Here is a 21,594-nt window from a genome sequence, read left to right as displayed (position 1 = left end):
GTTTGTGGCTGGCTAATACCTTAATCCTGCTGAGATTTAAAATTTTTGCTCAGGGGTCCAAAGCAACTTTAAGTAAAATTTATTTATATTTCACTGTTATAAGGATTGGGATGGACCCCAAATTTGTGATTGATCTCTGTACACCCCACCTCACTTGCTGTTTTTATTCTCGGTAGTGCCTTTAGGAAAGGTCATCTCACACCTTTTAGCTCTGACAGAAATCCAGTAGAAGTTCCAGATCTTATCAAAGCCATTTCTCTTAGCCCTGTGCACGACTGAAGCACTTAAGTAAACAACAGATTTCCATGTTTACTTTTGACTTACTCAGTATCCTTTGAATAAAAGGTTTGAAAATATTCAATAAGCCTTTGGAATATACTTATTAGCAAAAAGCAACCCCAGGAATTGTTTAGGCAGTAACATGAGTAATAAAGTAAAAATAAAGCATGGGAACTGCTCTCATCAAGGCACAGGCTGGTGACAGTGGAGTTGCTCAGCTCCCTGAAATGGACTGTGCTGGTGTGTGGCTGTAGCTGTGTTATGTCCCATGATGGTTCCTTCAATCTGACTCAGCAACATGAAAAAGGGACAACTGGAGCAAACGAAACCAGCAGGGCTACACCAAAACCCCACTGTCATTAATACACAGCACCAAACTGCGAAGCATTGGTCAACCAGGACAAGCTGAACTCTGTTGGACTGCGTGAGAGAGGGAAAGAAGTGCTTTTCATCTCAGGAGTCAGTGGAAGAGGGGCTCTGGTCTTGTGATAAAGCTCCTTTGTATGCCTTTTAGCCTGTTTGCACTGTGAAGAAGACATTATGCATGGAAGCAGTGGAGTTCGTGCTGCTCTTGCACCATCTTTGGCTCGAGGCGAGAGAGTAGGCCTTGGTGCAACCAGCTGTCTGCTCAGTGGTGTGGGGTTCCTCTCTGTCCAACTTCTCAAGGTGGTACCCTCAAGAATCTTACACTACAGGGCTTACACCAGCTCTGTATGGTGTCCCTTGCAAACCCTGCCTGTTAATCATCCTCTTTCTTGGATTTCATGGCCGTCTTGTACCCGCCTTTCCTTGTGAGACTTGCTTATGTGATGGAAACTGGCACTAAATAGTTACCAGCTGAACTCCCACCCTTGGCTTGTACAAGGCCCCTTTGTAGGGCAAATTGAGCTGCATCCCTGCCCAATGTAAGTAAGTCCCTGATTATTTTAACTAGATTTAAATATTTTTATTTTTTATTCATCCTACATTTATGGCAGCATTCTGATTTGTCAGTCCTATGGGGAATCTTCAAAACCAGCACCCTTTGTTAAAATGCATCATTCCTTCTGGCATGCAGCTTGTGGGAAGCCATATGAACCACAGAAAAAAATAGCATTAGATTGAGTTCTTGTGAGACAGCAAAATCTACGGGGAGTAGCACCATCATGGGAGTGAAGGAGAACTGCTTTTAAGTATGAGGCTGGTATGAAGAGCAGGCACCCTCATGACTCACTTGTACAATTAGTTCAACAGGCTTAAAGTATCAGAGCAATCCCCATCAGTTGAGCTCTTTGCAAGAGCATGGATTGCTGGTTTTGGCATCCAGCAGCTGCATTTTTAGGGAGCTTATCAGCATAGCTGTGCCCACTGGGGGTAGTGGCACAGTGCTCTGAAAGGATTCCAAACTTCTTTATTCTGAACCCTTTCTTAAAACCTCAATTTTAAATAAGCCTTCAAATTTTTCTCTTAATAAAAAAAGAAAGAAAGAAAAAAAAAAAAGGGAAAAAAAGCACAAAACCCACCCCTAACTGTAAATCAGCAGATCATCTGGCCTTGAAGTGGAGTGCCCTCGTTATCCAAAGAAAGGTATAACTCACTCAGGATTGGTTTTCCTGTCCTTCCGATTGCTTTGGCTGCTCCAAAAGAATGAAGGTCTTCTTTCTGCTCAGCTGGTGTTTTCCTGGCACCAGAAATGGGAGTTTTGACTTTTCCATTCTCCTTACTGCTGTTTTGCCTCCTCAGTCATCTGTGTTGATCCTCTAACACCGTCAGCTCTTGGATTTTTTTCATTGCATTTCCTGCTTTTGCAGGCACTGATCTACTTTCATTTCTAAGGGCTTCTCTGACTTGTTTTTCAGCTCATTAAATATTTCCATCTTTTCTGCATCTCAGACACAGATGATGCTTGGCTATATTCTGCTTCTGTTGTATATTTGCTCTTTGGAATAAAAAACAAAAACAGCCATTGGCCTCAAAATAGTTATTTAAAGCTTCTGACTTTTTTCATTAAAGTTTACCAAAGGTGAGGTAATAGCCTTACATTTGCCTTGGGCTTCATCCTGTGGTGTCCTTACCTGCCACCATCCACAGCACCAATTGCCTGTTATCGGCGCACTTCAGTCCTGTAAGACAGACAGAAATGCTTCAACACAGCTTTGATGTTTAAGAGAGAGAGAATCTTTATATAGTTCACATCCTCTCATCTCAGATTTGTTTTCTGTTATGTTAATGTGGCATATCCGTATAATGTCAGGAGCTCACTTGGATCTGTGGTGTTCAAGAGCCATTTGCATAATGTTTCCTTTGGGGGATATGGAATGTATAATGTTTACCAGTCTTGAAAAAGGTGCAAACAGGATCAGACAGCCAAAGGTAGAAGAGATACGTGAATGAAATTTTGGAAATTTGGAAGAATGGGAGAGTTGGAAGACATATAACAACCTAAACACAAGGGAAAATGAATTCACTTCTTCTGCATGTTTTGTCACAAAATTCAGTCACAAGGGATGGGACAGAAAAAGGAGCTGAGTCTTACAAGCCCAATTTGATAAAAAAATTGGGAAGAAAAAAAATCTTTTTAGAAGACTTGAATTTTGGTGAATCAGGAAAGAAAGTGAAGTTAAGGGATGCAAAGATTGTCTGGGAAGGTTGTCCTGATTGACTTTGAGGAACAACTGTTAAATGAGCAACAAGAGAAATATAAATTTGACATGCTAACAGCTTGCCAAGTCATCTGGGAGGCAATAACAAGCCAAATGGGATGGCTCTCCAGTACTTCATTCTTTTTTCCCAAGTTCTTCAAATTCACTCCCACTGGATTGACTAGCACCAACCTGACAGGCAAACCCTCACCCAGCCACTGGGAATAGAACTACATTTGGGTGGCAACAGAAGATGTCTTTTATATTCACACAGCTCCATCCACTATTGTAGTAAGAACATTTTTATCTTTGTCTTGATAAACTACAGCAATGTTCCAATGTCCTGGAGGGAGTCAGGGACTTCTCAGGAGTTGGGGTGCAGGTTTTTGCCAAGCACCCGGTGCTGGGTCGGGAGTCTTTCGTGCTAGGGGCAGTGGAAAGAAACCTCCTTTAGCATGCAGTGGATAGGTGTTGGGGCATTCCCACTTTGCAATACTGTAATAAGATTAACAATATATGAACAGAAATATCATTTAAATTTCTTATGCATGCAATGATCCCAGATTGCTGGATGACTTGAAGACTGGGGTTACATTTACCCTGTGCTGCAGACTGGGGCAATCCCCACACTTCCAAAGCCTTCTCAATCTGTCTGCCAGCTGTATCTTTACCCACATTCCCTTGAATTTTCTTCCTTTTTATATAATATCTCCCCCTTGTGACTTGACCCTTTCCATCATTCTGCTCCTTGTGGAAATACAACCCAGATGCCCTCACTCATCTGCCCTGTCTTCCCTTCAGTCCCTTCTTTAAGCTCTTATTCCCAAGCACCAGAAAGCCTTTTCAGTTTCTCATTACTACTTTCTGTTCCATTCCTTGCTGGCACTTTTGACCTTAGTTTTGTTGGCTTGTCTAGCATAGGAAGATAACTCTTTGAAGAGTCCTTACCAGTACCCCAAGGCATATATAACAAATCAATGTGATGCTCGAGTTGTAATACATATATATGCTTCACAAATTTTTTCACTGTGCTTCAAGTAACTGATCTGTGGTTGTTAAGAATACTAGCATAGTAAGGCATAACACTACAGAAATATTTTTGATGGGACTTACCCTCCACTATTATTTTTTTTTTTGTGGAGCATTTGAACTCCAGAGATCTCAAGAAATACTGTTTTGAAGAGCCCGTGTGGTGAGTCTGCTGTAGGAATGCCACAAGCAGTGATTTGTTGCATTATTGTGGACATTTTGCTTTGAAAATGCAAAAGCTTCTTTACATGAAAAAGATTAGAGTCATGGGTTTTTAAATTTTAGGTTTAAGCATTTGCAACTAAAAGGTTCCAACAGGGAAAGCATAATGCTCCAGGCTCCCAAATAAAAATAAAAAGCACCTTTTCAACTCCCACTGGTTAAAGAAAGGAAAGCAGACTCACAAAGAGTTTCAATAAATGACCATACTCTCACTTCTAGCAAATTTCAAGCTATGGTGGCAGAAAGCTATGTAGAGGCAGAGAAGGCTTAGATCTTTGTGCATGTCTCCAATGCCTGCTGCTTTTCATTTCTTACTCCCAGAGGCAGGAGAACAAACGATTCCCTCCAACTCTGACACCCAGGAGGCTTCGTTGATCATCAGGTGGTAGCATGGTGATGTCTCTCCTTCCTCTCCTGCAAACCTAGACATCACCTCCCCGACACAGTGTGCTTTCTAAGTTCCCTCTTGAAGTCCCTCGTTTGGCAGCACAAAGTGCTGGAGCTGTGAGGCTGTCAGGATGAATGCATCTCAGCACTGCTCCATTTTTCTCAACTCCATTTTTCTCCAACTCTCCTAAAGTTTGTCTGGCAGGCAGCTGATGGCCCTACTGCCCTCAGACTGCTGTGTATTTTTATTTGCCTGCTTTTCCTTTCTTTCCCTGGAGTCAGAAAATAGGGAATTTTCTCATTTTCAGGAATACTTCTTCTTGAGGTTTGAAAACACCATGGTTTTTGCAAATATGAGGGCTAAATGTGGAAGGCAACAAAAAGCCTTTGGGAGCCTCAGGATTCAGGGAGCACTATCAAGTCCTACTTCTTGGCAACTTTCAAATGTTTGGTCTTGTAACGTGTGCTTGTTTGGCTTTTTGTTTTCAGCTCCTGAAGTGTTGGCTCAGAAACCCTACAGCAAAGCTGTGGACTGCTGGTCCATTGGGGTCATCGCATACATCCTGTGAGTATCCATTGGGTTTTCACAGGTGGCTTTGGGATCTAAAACATGCTCTCCCGTTATATATTTTCCCACTTAGTTTGCTCAAAGAAAGTTAATCTCTGACAGTTGCGAGCCAGGATAACGTGAACCTTGGATATGTCCCAGATATGTAAAGGCTGAATTTGGGCAGAAGCTGTAGGAAATGAATGAGAACTCTTCACAGCACCATGCCCATGGATGTGTCCTGAAGTGTCACCTCTCTTGAGGTGTCACTGTGTTGGCTTCCTGCCTTGGGGAGGGCCACAGGCAGACAAGAAGACAAGAGCTTTTTACATACCACAGTGAACTATTTCCATCAAAGCATAATACAAAATATTGGGACTTATACTGAAAATGAAGGTCATTTTCTTTAACATATCCAACACCTTCAACTTTCAAGTCCCATAGGAGATGATGAGCTGATTCCTGCCCTGTCAGTTCCATTGCTTTTCCATGAAGCTGTTAAGCCTCTGCATTTGTAACTGAGTTTGCTCCTCTGACAGGACTAATTGCTAGTCAAGAGTGTAGGGTATGGTTGCTTGAGAAAGCTACAGGACCAGGACTTCTGTGCATTTCCCAAAGTGGTGGATGAGTCTCAGAACCCATATATTTAAGGAGATTTAGTGCCTGTCTTCGATCAGTATCTGCCACTCTTCTTTACAAAGATTTAATAGGACCATAGGATATTTAGGTTAAAAGGATTCCCGGGAAAATTCTAGTCCTGTCTTTCAGGTCATACCAAGTTGTCCAAGGTTTTATCCAGTTGGTTCTTGAAGTCCTCCTCAGGGACTATACAAGGGCAACCTGTTCCCTGCTTAGACTGTCCTCATGGGGAAGAGGTTTTCCTTATATCCAGGCTTGTCTCCATGAAATGGGACAGCCGGTGCTGTGGATGTGGGTGCGCCTTCAGTGTGTGAGCCATAGGAGTGGGTGAGCCCCCTCCTGTTCCAGTGACTGCAGAGGTGTCTTGGCTACTGTTGTGGTGGGGATATCCTGGTACCAGGGGTCATTAGCGCTACCCAGAGAAGAGCACCCCTAATATTTCAGGAAACCATCATCTGAATCCAGCTGAGTATATGAAATCACTGTGGATTGAGAGGGAAATGCAGAACTTCTTGCCCATGAACCTGTAGGAAGGCCTGCTCTAGCTTAGGGTACCATCCTGATGGGCTGGTCTGTGCTCAGGGTCAGGTTCCTGAGCTCACGTACGCCGTTCAAACAGCAGTTGTGCAGTTGCATCTTCACAGGGTAGCTGATTTTGAAGCAGGAGCAATCCCTCCTACCTTGTGCAGGTCTTCAAGACGAGGTCAGGCTGTCACCATGGGTTGACACAGGGAACCACACAGCACAAGGATCCTATTCCTTGTGTGCAGGAGAGCACATCTAGCTGTTGACTGCTACAGAAACAAATGCCTTTTCATGCCAGAACTAGCAGTGCTTTCCTTTCTATGTTTTTTTATTTTTTCCTTTTTTACACAACTGTCAGAGTTATACAAGACTGCAGGAAAAAGGCAGCTCCAATGAGGCTCAGCATTAAAGCATTCCTGCTTTGTTCCCTTTCTCCTTATGCAAACATTTCATGGCTTGTCAACGTGAATAACTTTTCGATGGTGTAGTAGAACTATTTTTGCCAGGACACACCTCATTGCTGCATTATCCACTCTGTGCAAAGTTCATTCTTTACATTTTCATTTAACCTTGAACATAAACTATATATGACCCAAAATAGCTTTTATATATTAAAATAGGGGCAGGATTTGTTTATTTGCATGTATGTTTATATATTTAAAGCAAAGCCCTGCCCACACACATCAGCCTTGTGACTGCTTTTGCCATTCTGCATGAATATTTGAAAAGTTCTTGAGTACAAAACTTTGAAGGGGGGTGGATTTACCTCGGAGAAACCACCAACAGCTGGGTTCAAAAAAACTTCTGCATAACAAAGCAAAAATCAACAGTTCACTGACTTTTTGTCAAAACCCAGTGGGACATGCCACAGCAGCAAGGAAGAGAGCAGACATTCCAAGATACCTTAGAGGCTGCTTCACACAATATTCCCTAAGGCTCTTTTAGATGAGGATGGGGTGTGCTGATGCAAGATTGCCATCTTGCACAAGCAAACATGAGCATGGGAGCCCTAGATATTTTCTTGTTGGTTTTGGCTCTTGCTAGCCATGGCAGGACAGCCAGGTAGGGCCGTTCCTTTTGCTTTCAAAGTACTTTGCTGAGTACCAGTTTCAGAGGGAGATAGAAAGGAGGCTGCAGGTGGAAGACAGCAGTATGTTGCCTTGCTTCCAGGCTCGACCACTCCCCAGGTTCAGTTTAGTGTCAAATTTTCACCATGAAAATACATCTCCACCTGGCAGCCTGCAGGAGGAATGAACTATTGCATCCTGGTTCCTGGAAATAAACTTGGTTCTGCTTTTTGTCAGGTTTTCAGTCCCATTCAACCATGATTCATGCACCGAAGGTCTTTTCTGCTGGCAGACCTGATATGATTTCATTTGCTGCTTTTATGTGTGAGGAAAATAGGTGAGACAGAGCTAAGCAATATCCCTGCCACCTCCTGGTTCATGAACACATCTTCCAGAGGGGAAAGGTTTCAGTCTCATCCATAAACCTGGCTAGGATGCTCTTTCTGTGAGGTTCACTTCAGTGATTTCTTGCTCTTTTCCAAATCAGCATGTGCTGGTCTTGTCAGGCAAGGTGTATGCACTTCTCAAATATTAATTCACTATTTGCTTTACGGGGAATTCCCAGCCCTGAAGGCTTAAATCAGTTTAGTGAGAATAAGTCCCTACGAATTTCTTTCTGCAGGACAAGGATGCCTTTTGGGAGTTTCTGCACTTCATGTAATAAAGACCTGATTTGTATTATGTGCAGCAAAAATGAATGGCAATAATATGTTTCCGCAGGAGCGTGGTAATGTGTTCACCAGACTGTAACTCGGTCTGCTTGGGTGGGATTGGGTCTGAGATCAAATCACCTCCTGGATTATTTCTGCACACGAGCTACATCTTTCAGCTCCCTGGTACAGCCAGCAGCACTGCAGGCCCCACGTCAGCTCCCTTCACGTAGGTGCTATGTGCTGTTTTAGTCACTCACAGAGGCCCACCTGGTCTCAAGCTGTCACTGTAGGATAATCCAGCCCCCCACAGACCCATGACCTACCTTGTCAGGTTGGGCGTCCCATGCGCTCCAGGGACACGGGCGTCCCAGAGCTTCTCTTGTACCACTGAGCTCTACACATGGGTACCACAACCCAGCCCGTGTGGATGCAGGCAGTCCCTTCACTGGGATGTGCCATTCAGTTGCCTAAAATATGCATTTAGAGCCATGCTGAGGTGTCCGGGACAGACACGTGGATTTGGCAAATGTAACGCACTGCAGGGAGCTTTCTTCTGGAGCAGCAGATGGAGGATAGCAGGGTACCAACAACCATGTCACACAGCACCAGATGCCTGTGCTTAGGCAACCAAATCACCCCCTGCTCCATTCCCAACCCCCTGACTTCTCAGTACATTTCCATTTGCTTTAACTTTCACTTGTGTCACTCTCCAGTCTTGGCTGACTCCATCTCTGGTGACTGTACTGGGGTGTTAGAAACCCAACCCACAATTATGTGTCCTAATCTTGAACTGGATCTCCCCCTTCCTTCTAGGAACAGCCAGAAGTGATAGATGTGTCCTTATAGAAAATTGTATGTGAGAGGAGCAGTAAAGATAGAGAAGAAGAGGGGTTCTTCCCACTCTGGAAGGAAGTGGCCCTTCCTGGGTGTCTGATACCACAGTGATGGGCACAGGTTTAACAGCTGGCTTGGTTGTCTTGCAAGTGCCACACCAGCAAACCAGATGGAGACCTATTTATGCATAGGGACATCAGAGCACATCAACTTACATCACCTCCCCGCCTCTCCCACGACTCCTCACAGCCACTCTGAACAGACTGTTATCATTTAAGAAGATGGAAACTCAAGGGAATCTGACACAGAAGCCAGGCATATATTAAAGATGTTTTGAGCTATTATTACTGTAAGTGGCTTGAGTGCCTCCAGACACATGCTCGGTCTCACATGAGAGCATTCAGTTTATGACACTGGAAGAACAAACTGTTTCTTGGGCAGCGAAGCTCTTGACAAATATTTGTTTCTGTAATAGGCAAGGTGAAGTATGTCTTAGGAAAGAATACCTTTGTTTCAGTGCCAGTCTCTAATGCCTCTTGTTAACGACATCCAGATTGCAGAGGCTGCACCAGCAGAGCTTTTATCAAAACCTGTTTTGCATGAGAAGTCATTATTCACAAGAACTAATTATAGCAGCTTGAAATTTCCTGTTATTCCAGTCGCAATATTTCTCAATCTGAAACAGCCTCGTTGTTGAACTCAGCTTTCTGCCTATCACAAGATAGTTTTGATATGTGTTCAGCTTCAAAACAAAAAACATATGAGCAGGAGACATCACTGGATTCCCATCAGCTGTGTTTTGGAGCTGCCTGGGTCAGATGAGAGGTTGCAAAAGCCTGCAGAGCTAAAATACTGATACCATGCACACCTGATATAAAGAAGATTAAGTTAACAGATTAAAAATAATAATAGTAAAAATAAAAATAAAATAAATGTTCCAAAGCTGGAGAAGAGCCTGGGGCCACAGGATGCTCTGCCTCAGCCCCTTGCCATTCACGCTCAATGCGTCCTGTCTCTTCTGCATGAGGCTGAATGCATTTTGCCTTGAACTTTCTTCTGATTCTGTTCATTGACGGGAAAAGTGAATTACTGTTTTTTTTTGTTGGTGGTGGTTTTTTTTGTTGTTGTTTTGGTTTTGGTTTTGGTTTTTCTATTCTTTTTATAAACAGTGGGTATCTGGAGGTAATTCTTGGGTCATATTCTTTTCTAGACTTTTTTTTTTTTTTGCTGCTGATTTTCAAAAACAAGTGCATGAAATCATTTATGAAATGTTTGTATAAGAGGATTAGCCATGGACTGTACAAAGTATTCCAGAAAAAGTTTCTACCTTTGTCCTGAAAACATCTCGCCCTCTCAGTACCACATGCAAGCCTCAGCAGGATAGTGAGTGATAACTTTACTTGTTTGGTACTGCAAGGAGAATTAGCAGAGGGAAAACACACATAGATTGATACATTGGGTTGCTCAGGATGTCATAGTTAGACTGGGAAAACAAACCCAAATTATTCCTCATCATTGTTTGCTTCTTAATTTATTTTTTATTCCCCGCGCTAATATGTCTTTGTCCACAATTTCACGAGGGTACTAACATCAGCCAGTATGGAAGGCCGTTCCCAAAATAAGAACTACACAGGTTTAACCATATAAATAGAATTTGGATGACTTCCCACACCATACATCTCAGGTCTTTGAGCACTTACTGAATTCTTTGCTCTAGTCTAACCAAAAAAAGAAAAAATGTTTGTAAAACTAACCTCTGTGCCTCCTGCATTGCAAGCTGGACAATGCCCATGAGAATGGGTTATTTAGCCTTTAGCATCACCCCAGTGTGTAATGGGAGCTTGCAAGAGTTTGCTTTCTCTGCAAGAAAGAAGGCATTCCTGGTATTCTTCCTGTGCTCTCCTGATGGCTTCTAGAAATGACTTCTGGCAATATCTTTCATTTGTGCATCCACCTGTGTTTATTTTTTTTATCTGCATCCCATTCTCTTTTAAGGCAAGACTGGGAATAGGAGGTTGATGGAAGATCTGTTGCTGATATTGTAAGGTTGTTAAATAATTCTAACAAGCTTTTATTTGGTGAAACTGCTAGAAAATGATGACAACTAATAGCTGCCTGAAGCTCCCCCAGGACTAGGCAGGATTTTTTCACATTGAAGACAGAGAGGATATTTTTGTATTTCTGCATATCTAAATAAAAGCAGCAGAACCTCTGATAGTGAGGTCATTTTTTTCACACAGAAACATCCCAGCAGATGGAAATGAAGTCGGTGGGATTTTGATTCTATATGAATTAAATAAAAACTTATTATGGACTTTGGAATGTGGCCCAGTCTTTGGAAGTCCAGTAAAATTTCCTCCAGCCATAAATTGTTTGTTGGGCTAATTTACTGAGGCTTTCCCATCCCTTGTTGCAAAGCCAGTGCTGGCTATAAGTTACAGCAAACCTCTGTGTCTTCCCAAACTCTGATTTTAAGGTAAAGGACAACTATATTTTGGCTCCCACCACCTCCATGTGCCAGGATGCTTGAACGTTTCCCTTTCACATGCCACAGCCTCTGTCCTAGGGAGCTCGGTCTCTTCCTCTAATGCTTTCTGCTGTAGGTTCTCGGTGGTTTGCTTCCTACAGGAACATCCTTGAGACCCCCTTTGTGGGTCATTTGTCCCCCTGTTGTCCCCAGATGAGCCAGGACCAGCCCTTGCCCTGTGCTCAGCCTACTCTTGGGCAGGAGGCTGGCTTGGAGGGATGTCCCTGCCCATGACCAAGGATAGTGGCCAATGCTTCTCAAGCCCTCCCCATTCATCACTGAAGCTGCAGAATTGGGAGCCTGGGGGTAAAACTCAAGGGGTGATCACAGGGCTCATCCTGCCACTGCTAAGGTGCTCGGATACCCAGATGTGTCGATACCCAAGGCACACCAAGGAGCTTGGGAAGCTCTTGGGATGTGTAGGAAAGGGATGAAATGCTCTGGGAGGACTGGGACTCTTGCTGGGGCACGTTTGTCTCAGCTCTCCCTGCTTGCAGGGTTCCAGCCCCCCAGCTCTGTGCTGCTCAGCAGTTTGCTCCTATGTTTTGCTGCCACAAGCATATATAAATCATCGCTGTCCTAACTTGTGCTCTTGTACCTCTGCCAAGGTAATTAGTACGATGCACATTTTAAGAGAGTTATTTCTCTCTCCAGAGCAGCCTGACAGCACCTCAGCAGGCACAGCGCTGTCTGCTTGCCTTAAAATGCTTTATCAGAGCACTTTGGTTTTCTTGAAGGAAAGTGCTGAGGAAGGCAAGAAATTAATGGAGGGCTGTCAGACTTCTTGTACGGAGCTCCCCAGGAAAGTGGGGCAGAGGAGGAGCAGTTTTCCACCAGCCTGGGCACCTCTGCACCAGCAGCTGTTGCAGTGGCTGCAGCAGCCATCTCCAGCCTCTCCAACCCATCAGTAACACTCCCAAAATCTTGCAGGTTGTGTAAAAGAAGAGGAAGGTGAAATTCTGATTGTGTCCCCAAGACTGTGGGAGCTAAACACTGAGATTTATTAGATTAAAGCATGATATACAAATGTTCTTCAAAGATATCTGTGAAGCTGTATCCAGTTTCTGCATTCAGTTACCAGGTTATTATTATATTTGTGTGTGTTATCCAGATGGAGAGTGGCTTTTGGGATTTTTATTTAAAACCACCATTTTTAATGGCCCTTCCTATGTGCCATTTCCACCATGGGTCTTGTACAGGAATTGCTGCCCCATACACAGGCATGTGCCCATCAAGTAGATATGCAGTCTTGCTCCAAGTGTAAATGCTTGTCTGGCACGAGGTTATCTTACTTGCTTTTGATAATGGCAGTCATCCAGTGGGACACAAATGAGGACTGACTCATCTGCTTCGAAAGATAAAGAGATGTCTTATTCGGTTGAAGCGCAGGGGTTTCATTACAATGCTGCAAATTTCAGCAGAGTTCTTCCAGGTCAATATGGATCTGACGCAGATCAAAATCTCACTCTGCATTTAAATTATTTATCATGCACACTGACTCTTCAGAGCTAACAAAACACTGCTCCTTTCACCCTCAAGTGTTGAGTTGGTTCAAATAACCTCCAGGGCAGCCGACTGGCTTAGGGTTATAAATAACTTGAGTATTTCATTTCTTACAGTTTCCCCCCCCCCTTGCTCTGTTGTTGCTGCAGTGTGGTGTTTCAGCTAGATCTTCAGTCTGTTTATAAGAGCAGACTCTGCCCAGTTAAATACTTTATTGAGATTGATTGGTCTAGGGTTTAAGAAAATGTAGGAAAAAAAATCATTTAATTATCAAGGAAGCATGTGGAAAAAATGATTTACACCATAGGCTTGAGGTAAGAGAAGAAATTAAGAAGAAATTAAGACACAGACACAAAAAAGGTCTGGGTAACTGTGAGCAGGATGGGTTGGCTAAAACCAGCCTCAGAAGTCAATCTGGCACTTTGCAACGTTAAAACCTGAAGAAGGGATATCTTTGCTGATAAGTCCGCTCAGAGAGGGACAGACTATTGCACACAGCATCTGCTGGATGAGAGGGGTCTCTGACACACAGGCTTTGAAGCTGTTTTTGCTCTGTGCAATGCTGGAGGTAGTGCTCCTGTACACAGCATCTGCAGGGCTGGAGGAGCCGTGCCTCAGCAGAGGGGATGTCCTGCTGTCTGCAGCACTGCGAGGTGCTTCCTCACTGCTTTAGTTCAAACTGTTCACATAACATTCAATGTCCTGCTTGTCCTGGGGCTTGGCTGTCTGGTTATAAACACTGAAGACCTGGGCAAGGATGTTGTTATCCTTAGGCAGTTTGAAGAGGACAGCAAAATAGCTTGCAGAAGTGAAAGAAAGGGAGAGATTCTCCCAGTGTAACAGCAGAGCTGCACCCAGCCCAGGAAGGCTCTGCTGGTTTTGTACCCCATGAAAGCTCCTCTTACCACATGTAGGGGAGAGGATGGAAAGGATCATGCCCGTATTTTAAAACAATTCTTCCTCTATGCACCCAAAAACATACAGAGGGAAGTCAGAGTATCTGTGGGTCACTGTAGGATCAGCTGCACCAGGTTGCTGTGCAGAATTCTTCTTTGTCATGGACAGTGCCAATCTTCAGAAGTGTTTTTACATGTTCCTGAACTAATAGCCCTTCCCTGATTGAAAACTTAATGGGACAAGTCCTAAATAAGAGAACTTCTCCTCCATACCCCTTTCTCACTTTCTTGGCAGAGATGGGTCCAAGTGTCACTTGCCTCTTCTCTTGTTCTGCATTAGGCTCTGTGGCTATCCCCCTTTCTACGATGAAAATGACTCCAAACTCTTCGAGCAGATCCTCAAGGCGGAGTACGAATTTGACTCTCCATATTGGGATGACATCTCTGAGTCTGGTAAGAAACTCATTTATTTGCCACAACCAGGCATGTATGCAGCTGTACCTTTCGTAGGTGTTCTCCATATGTGCCCTCAATCGTGTGTGGAGCTCCTTTTAACTAAAAATCATTGGGAATGGGCATTTCTTTTAGCTAAATAGTTACAGAAAGTTATCTTTGTGGGAGAGCAAATTAAGTACCATTTCATCCAGTCACATACAAAGCACTAAAATGTAGCTGGGACAGAAGAAGATAGCAGAAGGCTGTCCCAGAAAGACAAAGCAGTTCAATATCTCCATCACATCCAAATAAAATGCAGGTGTTTTACGTGTCACTAAGAATAGAGAAAGGAGTCCAGCTCTGTTACTAAAACTGTGCCGCAGGTCCAGAGTGAGTCTGCAGTGTGTACAGCAAAGACAAATGCAAAAAATTAATGGCTTCCAAATGAGGACGGTAGGCAGATTTGGAAACTGGGAGTACTGTCCATGTGGCTGGATCCAGGTAGCTGCCCATGTGCTCCCCCAGTTCCCCACCCAGCAGAGAAGCCGTTTAACCCATAGCACCTGTCTGTACCTGCAGAGGTTTGCCAGCATTGCATCCCGTGCGTACCACTGATGGGCTGTGGCCTCCAGGAGGTCACACAAGCTTGGTGTCCTTGCTCTATCCAACCTGGAGAAACATCTGCCATTTCATGCAGAAGGAGAAATGAATAATAGGAAAAAAATATGATACAAAAATATCCTGGAAATACATTTTTTGTTTGTTTGTTTGTTTGTTTTTGTTTTTGTTTTTGTTTTTGTTTTTGTTTTTGTTTTCCTTAGTAATACCGATTATTTAGGTGAGACATTAAAGAAGTGTTTTATTTTAAAGATGATCCTTGTGGGTCCCTTACAATTTGGGATATTCTCTGATCCTATGACATATCCTGCTCTCTCCTCATAGAACAACATTTCATGCTGCTTACATCTGCAGTCCAGATATAGTTGGGAGAGATTGCTTTAAAATGCATGTGATGAGAGGTTTTTTTAAGCCTGTAAGAGTTTTCTGAGCAAATATGAAGGTCTGCTGGCAGACTCCTTTGCATTTTGGGAGAGAAAGTCCATCACCTACAGCAGCACAAAGATTTTCCTGCTATATATGGCTTTGCTGTTGCTCCTTCAGCTGTTCTCTCATGAAACTACTGGATACATGCCATGCTGTGATCTCCCTTCCCTCCATCCTAGAGTCAATTAAAAACACACTACCTCATGCCCAAGGGAGTCCCTTTCCCTCGGTAACTGGTTTTTAAATACACAACATGTCCTCTTCACTGCCCACGTGTGTGGTTGCTTGGAATGAGCCATGAAATGCTCCTCTTGCTGCAGTTTCTGACCTTCTCCTTGCCTTTCCCTCTCAATTTACCGGCATCTCCAACAGGTATGGCCATATTCAGACCACTAAGGTGCTCAGAAGCACTTGGCTGACCAGGGAGCTAGAAGCTGGCAGGATCAAATTCTTCTGACTCCAAATTATTCACCCTACTCCTAAGCGTACCTGCAGGAGTAGAGGCCTTAGGCTTCTATCTGCCACATTAAATTCCTTAAATTTGGTCCTAAGTCACTTTGGTTATGTGTATACCAATAAATGACAAATGAACTAGGACCATTTTCTGGTACTGGTGGCACTTGGTGGTCTGGTCCCTCTGTTAAATCTCCTTTTGCCTTCAGAGCAAGGGAGCATCCTGCTGATGGTAAGTGGGCCATGCTTATTCCCAAAAGATGCTTGGGAAGGAGCTAGGTGGTCTTGAAGGCAATTTTAAGAGGAGGTCAAGAAGGTAGATGATGGCTTTCCATCATCTGTGAGCATTCCCTGACAGTTTTGTTTACTAGTTCAGACATCAATCTTTGTATTATCTGAGCAACATGTTCCATACCTATGGGGAGCTATGGTTGCTGTTGTATGTAAATAGGAAACTTAAGTGTAGGTCTGGCTATATTGCAGAACTCAGTATTAAACTTATTGTTTTAAAAGATTTTATTTATTTATTTATTTTTATAGCTAAAGACTTCATTCGGAATTTGATGGAGAAGGACCCTAATAAAAGATACACCTGTGAGCAAGCAGCACGACACCCTTGGTAAGCAACAGTCACTGCTGTGAAACCCTTGGGACAGTGAACGTTTTCCTCCAGGTTTTCCTGGAAAAACGTGATGGACTTTAATCTCGTGCATCAACCTGTTGAGTATCTGTGCAATATTTCAGTGAAGGGCTGCATTATGTTGACTGTAGTGCAGCGGTGGGATACACTGAAATGACTGAGCCCAGAAAGCACATTTGGGGTTGAAGGCAAATGGTCAGATTGTGCAGGTGTGCAGAAAGCTGGGTATCAACCTGCTCATGAGGTCTTTGTCAAGGTAACAGCAAAGCACCTAAGAGCACGTTAGGAGGTAGAAAATTCTCCTCTGTGCTTCACAGATGGTAGCCTACCTCTTCACCTCATGCTTGCAGCAAAGGTCGGGTTTGGCGTGCTGTTTACCCTGCCTTGTTGAATGGAAGAGGCAGAAAACACTAAGAGAGGGATAAGCTGAGACTGAATTAGTCTAACAATGCTGCTTCTCTGCAGTGACTACAGAAAAGTGCCTGGTCTGGCTGTATTCGTAGTTTAGCCCTCCATTAAGTGCTTTATATGCCTTTGCACATAGATGACTTGACCAACATTACCCAGAGATCATGTAACTGAAACAGGAATGGCTCAAGGCCTTTTGACCAACTCCCTTAGCATCACCCCACACTGCCAGTTGCACCCAAAAATGGGCTTTAGACACAAGTCTTTTGTCAGGGATCATTACATATGAGGCAAGACTATCTTTGGTAGTTACAGTAGCTGCAAAAGAAAGGAGTCGATGATGGTATTTTCACCCCAGGTATGCATTAGACTGTGCTTTTATGTCATCACAATTACCACAAATACCATTTCCTTTTGCAATTTCTGGAGTGTTAGCTGGATAAGAGCATTAGGCTGTGCATTTCTCAGGGAACAGAGGTTTTTCCTGAGTGTCTCTAGCCCCTCAGGAAAGCCACTGAGCCAGTGTCATAACTAGCTAAACAGCTTGATGGGCCTTAAAAACGTCCTGGTGATGCAGTCTGAGCCCAGTGATTAACCTCACATAGTGCAGCTGAGTGTAAAATGCCTACTAGGAAAAGCACAGGCAGAGAAGTTATTGGTGTTTTTCTGGGTAGTTTTGGCTTCAAGGTGTTTATGCTCCTCTCCCTGACCCCAGCTGGTTTGCCTCATCCCACTGCTGCTCTCAGTCCTGGGACAACGTGGATGGTAAATCCGTTCAAAGGTTTTTACAGAGGAAAAAATACCATTTTTGGCTCACTTGCTGATGATATTTTATGAATATGCAGGGTGATGAATTTCCCTCATCATTAACTAATGGTTTTGCACTCATGAAGGAGGCAGAAAGTTACAACTACAGAAGTAGGACAGTATGATGGCACTGACTTCTTCACGGTGGGAGTGAGGTACCAACGTCTGACTGCCAGATGCTGTACTACAAATTATGCTGAAGATAAGATTGAGGGTCACCCTTTAGAATCAAAACAGTTCTAGGAACAGTTTCGGATGTAGAAAGAAATGTAAATCATCGAGAAAATCAAAGTTGTTGCTTTTCATTTTCCATGTAATGACAATGAGAAAGATTTTACAGATGGTTATTAGCTGGGTCAGCAGGGTTATTGGCTGGCATCAATGCAAATGAGAGATGAGGGAAAGTCAAGACCTGGGTCTGCCCTTTTTCCAGTGCCCCATCAATAACCGTGTTTCCCATCAATAAGTGTGACAAAAAAAGAAATCTGGGAAATGAAATCTGACTTTGGTGAGAGGAAAAAAAAAAAAGCATTTCTAAATGATACTGACCTGAGCCTCAGGAAATTAAACAAGTTACAAAAGTCAGTATTAGAAATACAGAATAAATAATGGGAAGGCAAATCCCAGCAGGGAATGAGGTGACCATTTGTATAACTGAGAGGCAGATTTTCCGAAGCCCCATATCCAAGATACACAAAGTGTAAGCATCCAGCTCTTGGCCCCGCTACATCTGTGTTGGTTGCTGGAGTGCAACAAAGAAACGTGGCACTTGTAACACACGCAGCTTCTGGGCCCTCCTAAAGGAACAAAATGATAAAAAGAGTTTTCATTCTTTTTTTCTTTTCTTTTTTTTTTAATGGCCCACAGCCAATGGAAACTCACAGGCTGCTCCATAATGTTTGGTATTTTCTACAGAATTCAATCTTCCGTTGAAGAAACCCCCCTCCAAAAAGGGATTTCCCCCATTTCTGTGGCCGGGGTCTTTTTCTGCCAGTCTGACTTTGCAAGGCAGTGGTTCATTTACAGGGCTGCCTGCAAAATTCCCAAATCCACCTCTCTCCCACATGATCTGCAGAGCACAGCAGGCGGCGAAGGCAGTACGTGTCAGTGGATTAAAGAGCAGAAGGAGGGTTGTGCAGTGAAAGCAATGCATGAGCGTATCCAGAAAAATGGCTTCGAATCTGCCTTTGTCCTTCCCAGTGTGCTCCTGAGCAGAGGTCTCAATGCCTCCTTCCTCCTGGCTCTTGAAAATCTTCCTGTAACATAAATGTCGCTGTTTTGGACCTCTCTGGAGAGAGGTGCTGTGATTCTTGGAGGGTCTGGATCCTGTAGTGATAAACACTGCTCGATTGCCTTTTTGGATCATCGAGGCTGCTCTCCCAGATATCATCTGTTATTTCAGAGTTAGTGGTGAGACCTCATTTTGCCAAACCATTGCTCAAGAAGCATTTTCCACCCGGATTGCTTATGCCAGGAAATAATGAGGTTTTTACTGTTCCTTTTCTCTTTTTAGCCATTATATCTGTTGCAATGGCATACTTCCCTCCCCTTCCAATGCGGAGGAGGAGGTGGAGAGCTTGATGGTTCTTCTCAGTGGTCAACTGTGTCCTTCCCTCAGCCTGGATATAAGCTTCCAGCAAGTCTAGGCTTGAGTTCCTCTGTCTTGTGGCTATATTTAGTGTCATAGCAGTTGGGGACAAGGGTGCAAGTGTTTAGCCAACAGAGAGGCTACAGTGACTATTATAATGGGGACATCCTATCCCATCTTTTTGTCTGAACACATATTTTTCAGCATACCTCCCTGCTGCAGCCTCACCTTCTATAGTGTTTGCGTTGTGTTATCTTCTACATGTGATCAAAATTAGTGTAAGTGGATAAGTCTCCTGGCTTGGTTGGAGGAGATGATCAGACAGAGAAGCATAAATGAGGAGGTGGCTCCATGTAGTGACAATTTCTACCTTTCCCCTTTTACTTCCTCCTGTATAAAACTTTTCCTGCAGTGCCAGATCTTTGGGATCAGCCATAAATTAGGAAGAAATATGTCAAATCATGAATACTTCTAAACACATAGATATAATCTAAATGCGATAAAAATATATATCTATACATAAATTGGCAACCTGGTCATGAGATATTTTTTTTGCTTCAATGTATAACATTTGTGAAAATCAAACGGATTCCAAAATATTCCACTGATTTTAGTTACTCAAACAAGTAAATTGATAAGGTTTCCAAGAACCAGATCTTGCAAGATATTGCATTTGTGCCTTGAAGGTTAATAATCTCCTGGAATTTCAGGAAAATGCTCAAGAATAGCCAGCTATTCACATGACTAAATGTTTGTACAGGATCAGACCCTAAAAAAAGTAAATACTTCTTCCTAATGGCCCACTTTTCTGTGCTGTATCTGCTCCCCACATGCCTGCATTTACGTGATGTTTTGCTATTTATAATCAAATGGCCTTGGCAGGAGGACAGTATGTTAAACTTGGAGCTGGCAGAAAAGGAGGCTAATAATTGCAGTGAAGTATGGTAGCAGAAACAGTACAATATGTAAGGCTTGTTGGTATAATGATTACACCGCAGCCTGCACAATCTGTGCATTTATACAGATTTCTCCAGTTTAATATACAGATGACTTATGCTTTCCATTGGAAAAGTGATTTGTTTTATAGCATATCTTTCGCCGAAGTTTGCACTGTTTATGATGTGTTGCAAAGGTGCAATGTTCTATTTCATTGTTCCATTGTGACTTTTCGAAAAGGACGTGGAAAATGAAGGTACCAAAAGAGCGGGGTAATTTTGCTGCAGCTTGATACATTTTAATGTTTCCCGAGCTCATATTAATGACAGCAATTAAGTTTATTAAATATATTGCCATGTCAAAACCCACATCCTGTTTAAGGCAGCAGCTCAGGCTGCAGTGATTAAGGGCGAGCAGCAGAAATCCACGGATCTGTTTTTTCCAGCTGTAGGACCACACTGTGCTCCCCATCAGGTCAAGCTGGGTTCTGTGTGCCCCGGGGCTGGCCCCAAATTCAGCCTTGGCCCAGAGGGAAAGAAAAGACTCCTCATAGGGAGAGGAGAAGGTCCAGCAGTTAAGAAGCTGAAGTGGGAGCTGGAAGATGTGCTGTGAACTTATTTGCTTTGTCACGCATTTCCCAAGTGACCTTAAATAGGATTTAGAGCAGTGTGCTGCTGCTGGTTACAGCATTGCAGACAACTGGGGATGTGGAAATTGAAGGGTGTTATATGTATCGCCTCCTTATATTAACTGCATAACTGGAGGGAAGGAGGTTGTGGCACCTAAGTTGTTGTGACACCTGTGGTAGTGGATACAAGCGTGGCCTTCACCTTCCCCACTGCTCATGGGGAGGGAGAGCGGATACTTGGGACGTGCCGACATCCATCCCCACCTACGTCAGGAATCGCAAAGCTTTGGCAAGGATCGAACCCCTGCAAATTGTGACCATGACCCTGTGTGTTTATTATGTGCCAGAGAGCACGAGCCAGATAATAATTTCCACCCAGGGAAAGGACATGGTTTACAAAGAGCTCAGTTCTCAGACAATGTTGTTTGAAGTGCGAAAAGGGCTCTCTGAAGGGAACTGCTGATGTTTACAACATTAAATCAAACCCTTGTCGAGTTCATCCCCACACTCTATTTATTTTGGAGCACCACTGATACCGTATGCGTGTGTGTATATTTATACACATGCATGTGTGTATCTGTGCATATATGTGTGTGTGCGTGCATGTATAGAAGAGTTGTGATCCTTCAGCCTTATCCATTCCAGTTAACTCCACGCTTCCTGTCATCATACTCAAGAGTATTTCCAAGCACTGCTTGGCCAGCACGGCGTTTGAGTTGGCTGCCTTCAGTGAGTATGAAGGGTCAGAAAATAATGCAAGATGAAAGACTCTGCTTGCCATCATGGGCAGGGAGGACGCGGCGTGCAACAGACATATGCTTGCAGTATGCTAACAAAGAACCATCTAAAAGGAAACTTACTGTTTTCGTCTTTGTTGGATGTTCCTTTCAAAGCTTAGAAGTGCTATATCTAGATAAATTGCTGTG

The 21,594-nt window shown here is 43.4% G+C and overlaps 1 protein-coding gene across 5 annotated transcripts in view; it reads left to right on the top strand.

Moving 5' to 3' along the window:
- The window catches only part of CAMK1D (calcium/calmodulin dependent protein kinase ID), a 218,574-nt gene that overhangs the window by 181,612 nt on the left and 15,368 nt on the right, over positions 1-21,594 (top strand). For all 5 annotated transcript variants that reach the window (XM_068670026.1, XM_068670029.1, XM_068670028.1 and 2 more), the window contains exons 6-8: positions 5,028-5,103; positions 14,070-14,182; positions 16,202-16,280. In XM_068670026.1, coding sequence (XP_068526127.1) covers positions 5,028-5,103; positions 14,070-14,182; positions 16,202-16,280 — 268 coding nt within the window. The remainder of the gene's footprint in view (positions 1-5,027; positions 5,104-14,069; positions 14,183-16,201; positions 16,281-21,594) is intronic.

Source organism: Anas acuta, chromosome 1, assembly GCF_963932015.1.
Source record: "Anas acuta chromosome 1, bAnaAcu1.1, whole genome shotgun sequence".
Taxonomy (NCBI): Eukaryota; Metazoa; Chordata; class Aves; order Anseriformes; family Anatidae; genus Anas; species Anas acuta.
This window is presented reverse-complemented; position numbering and strand designations above follow the sequence as displayed.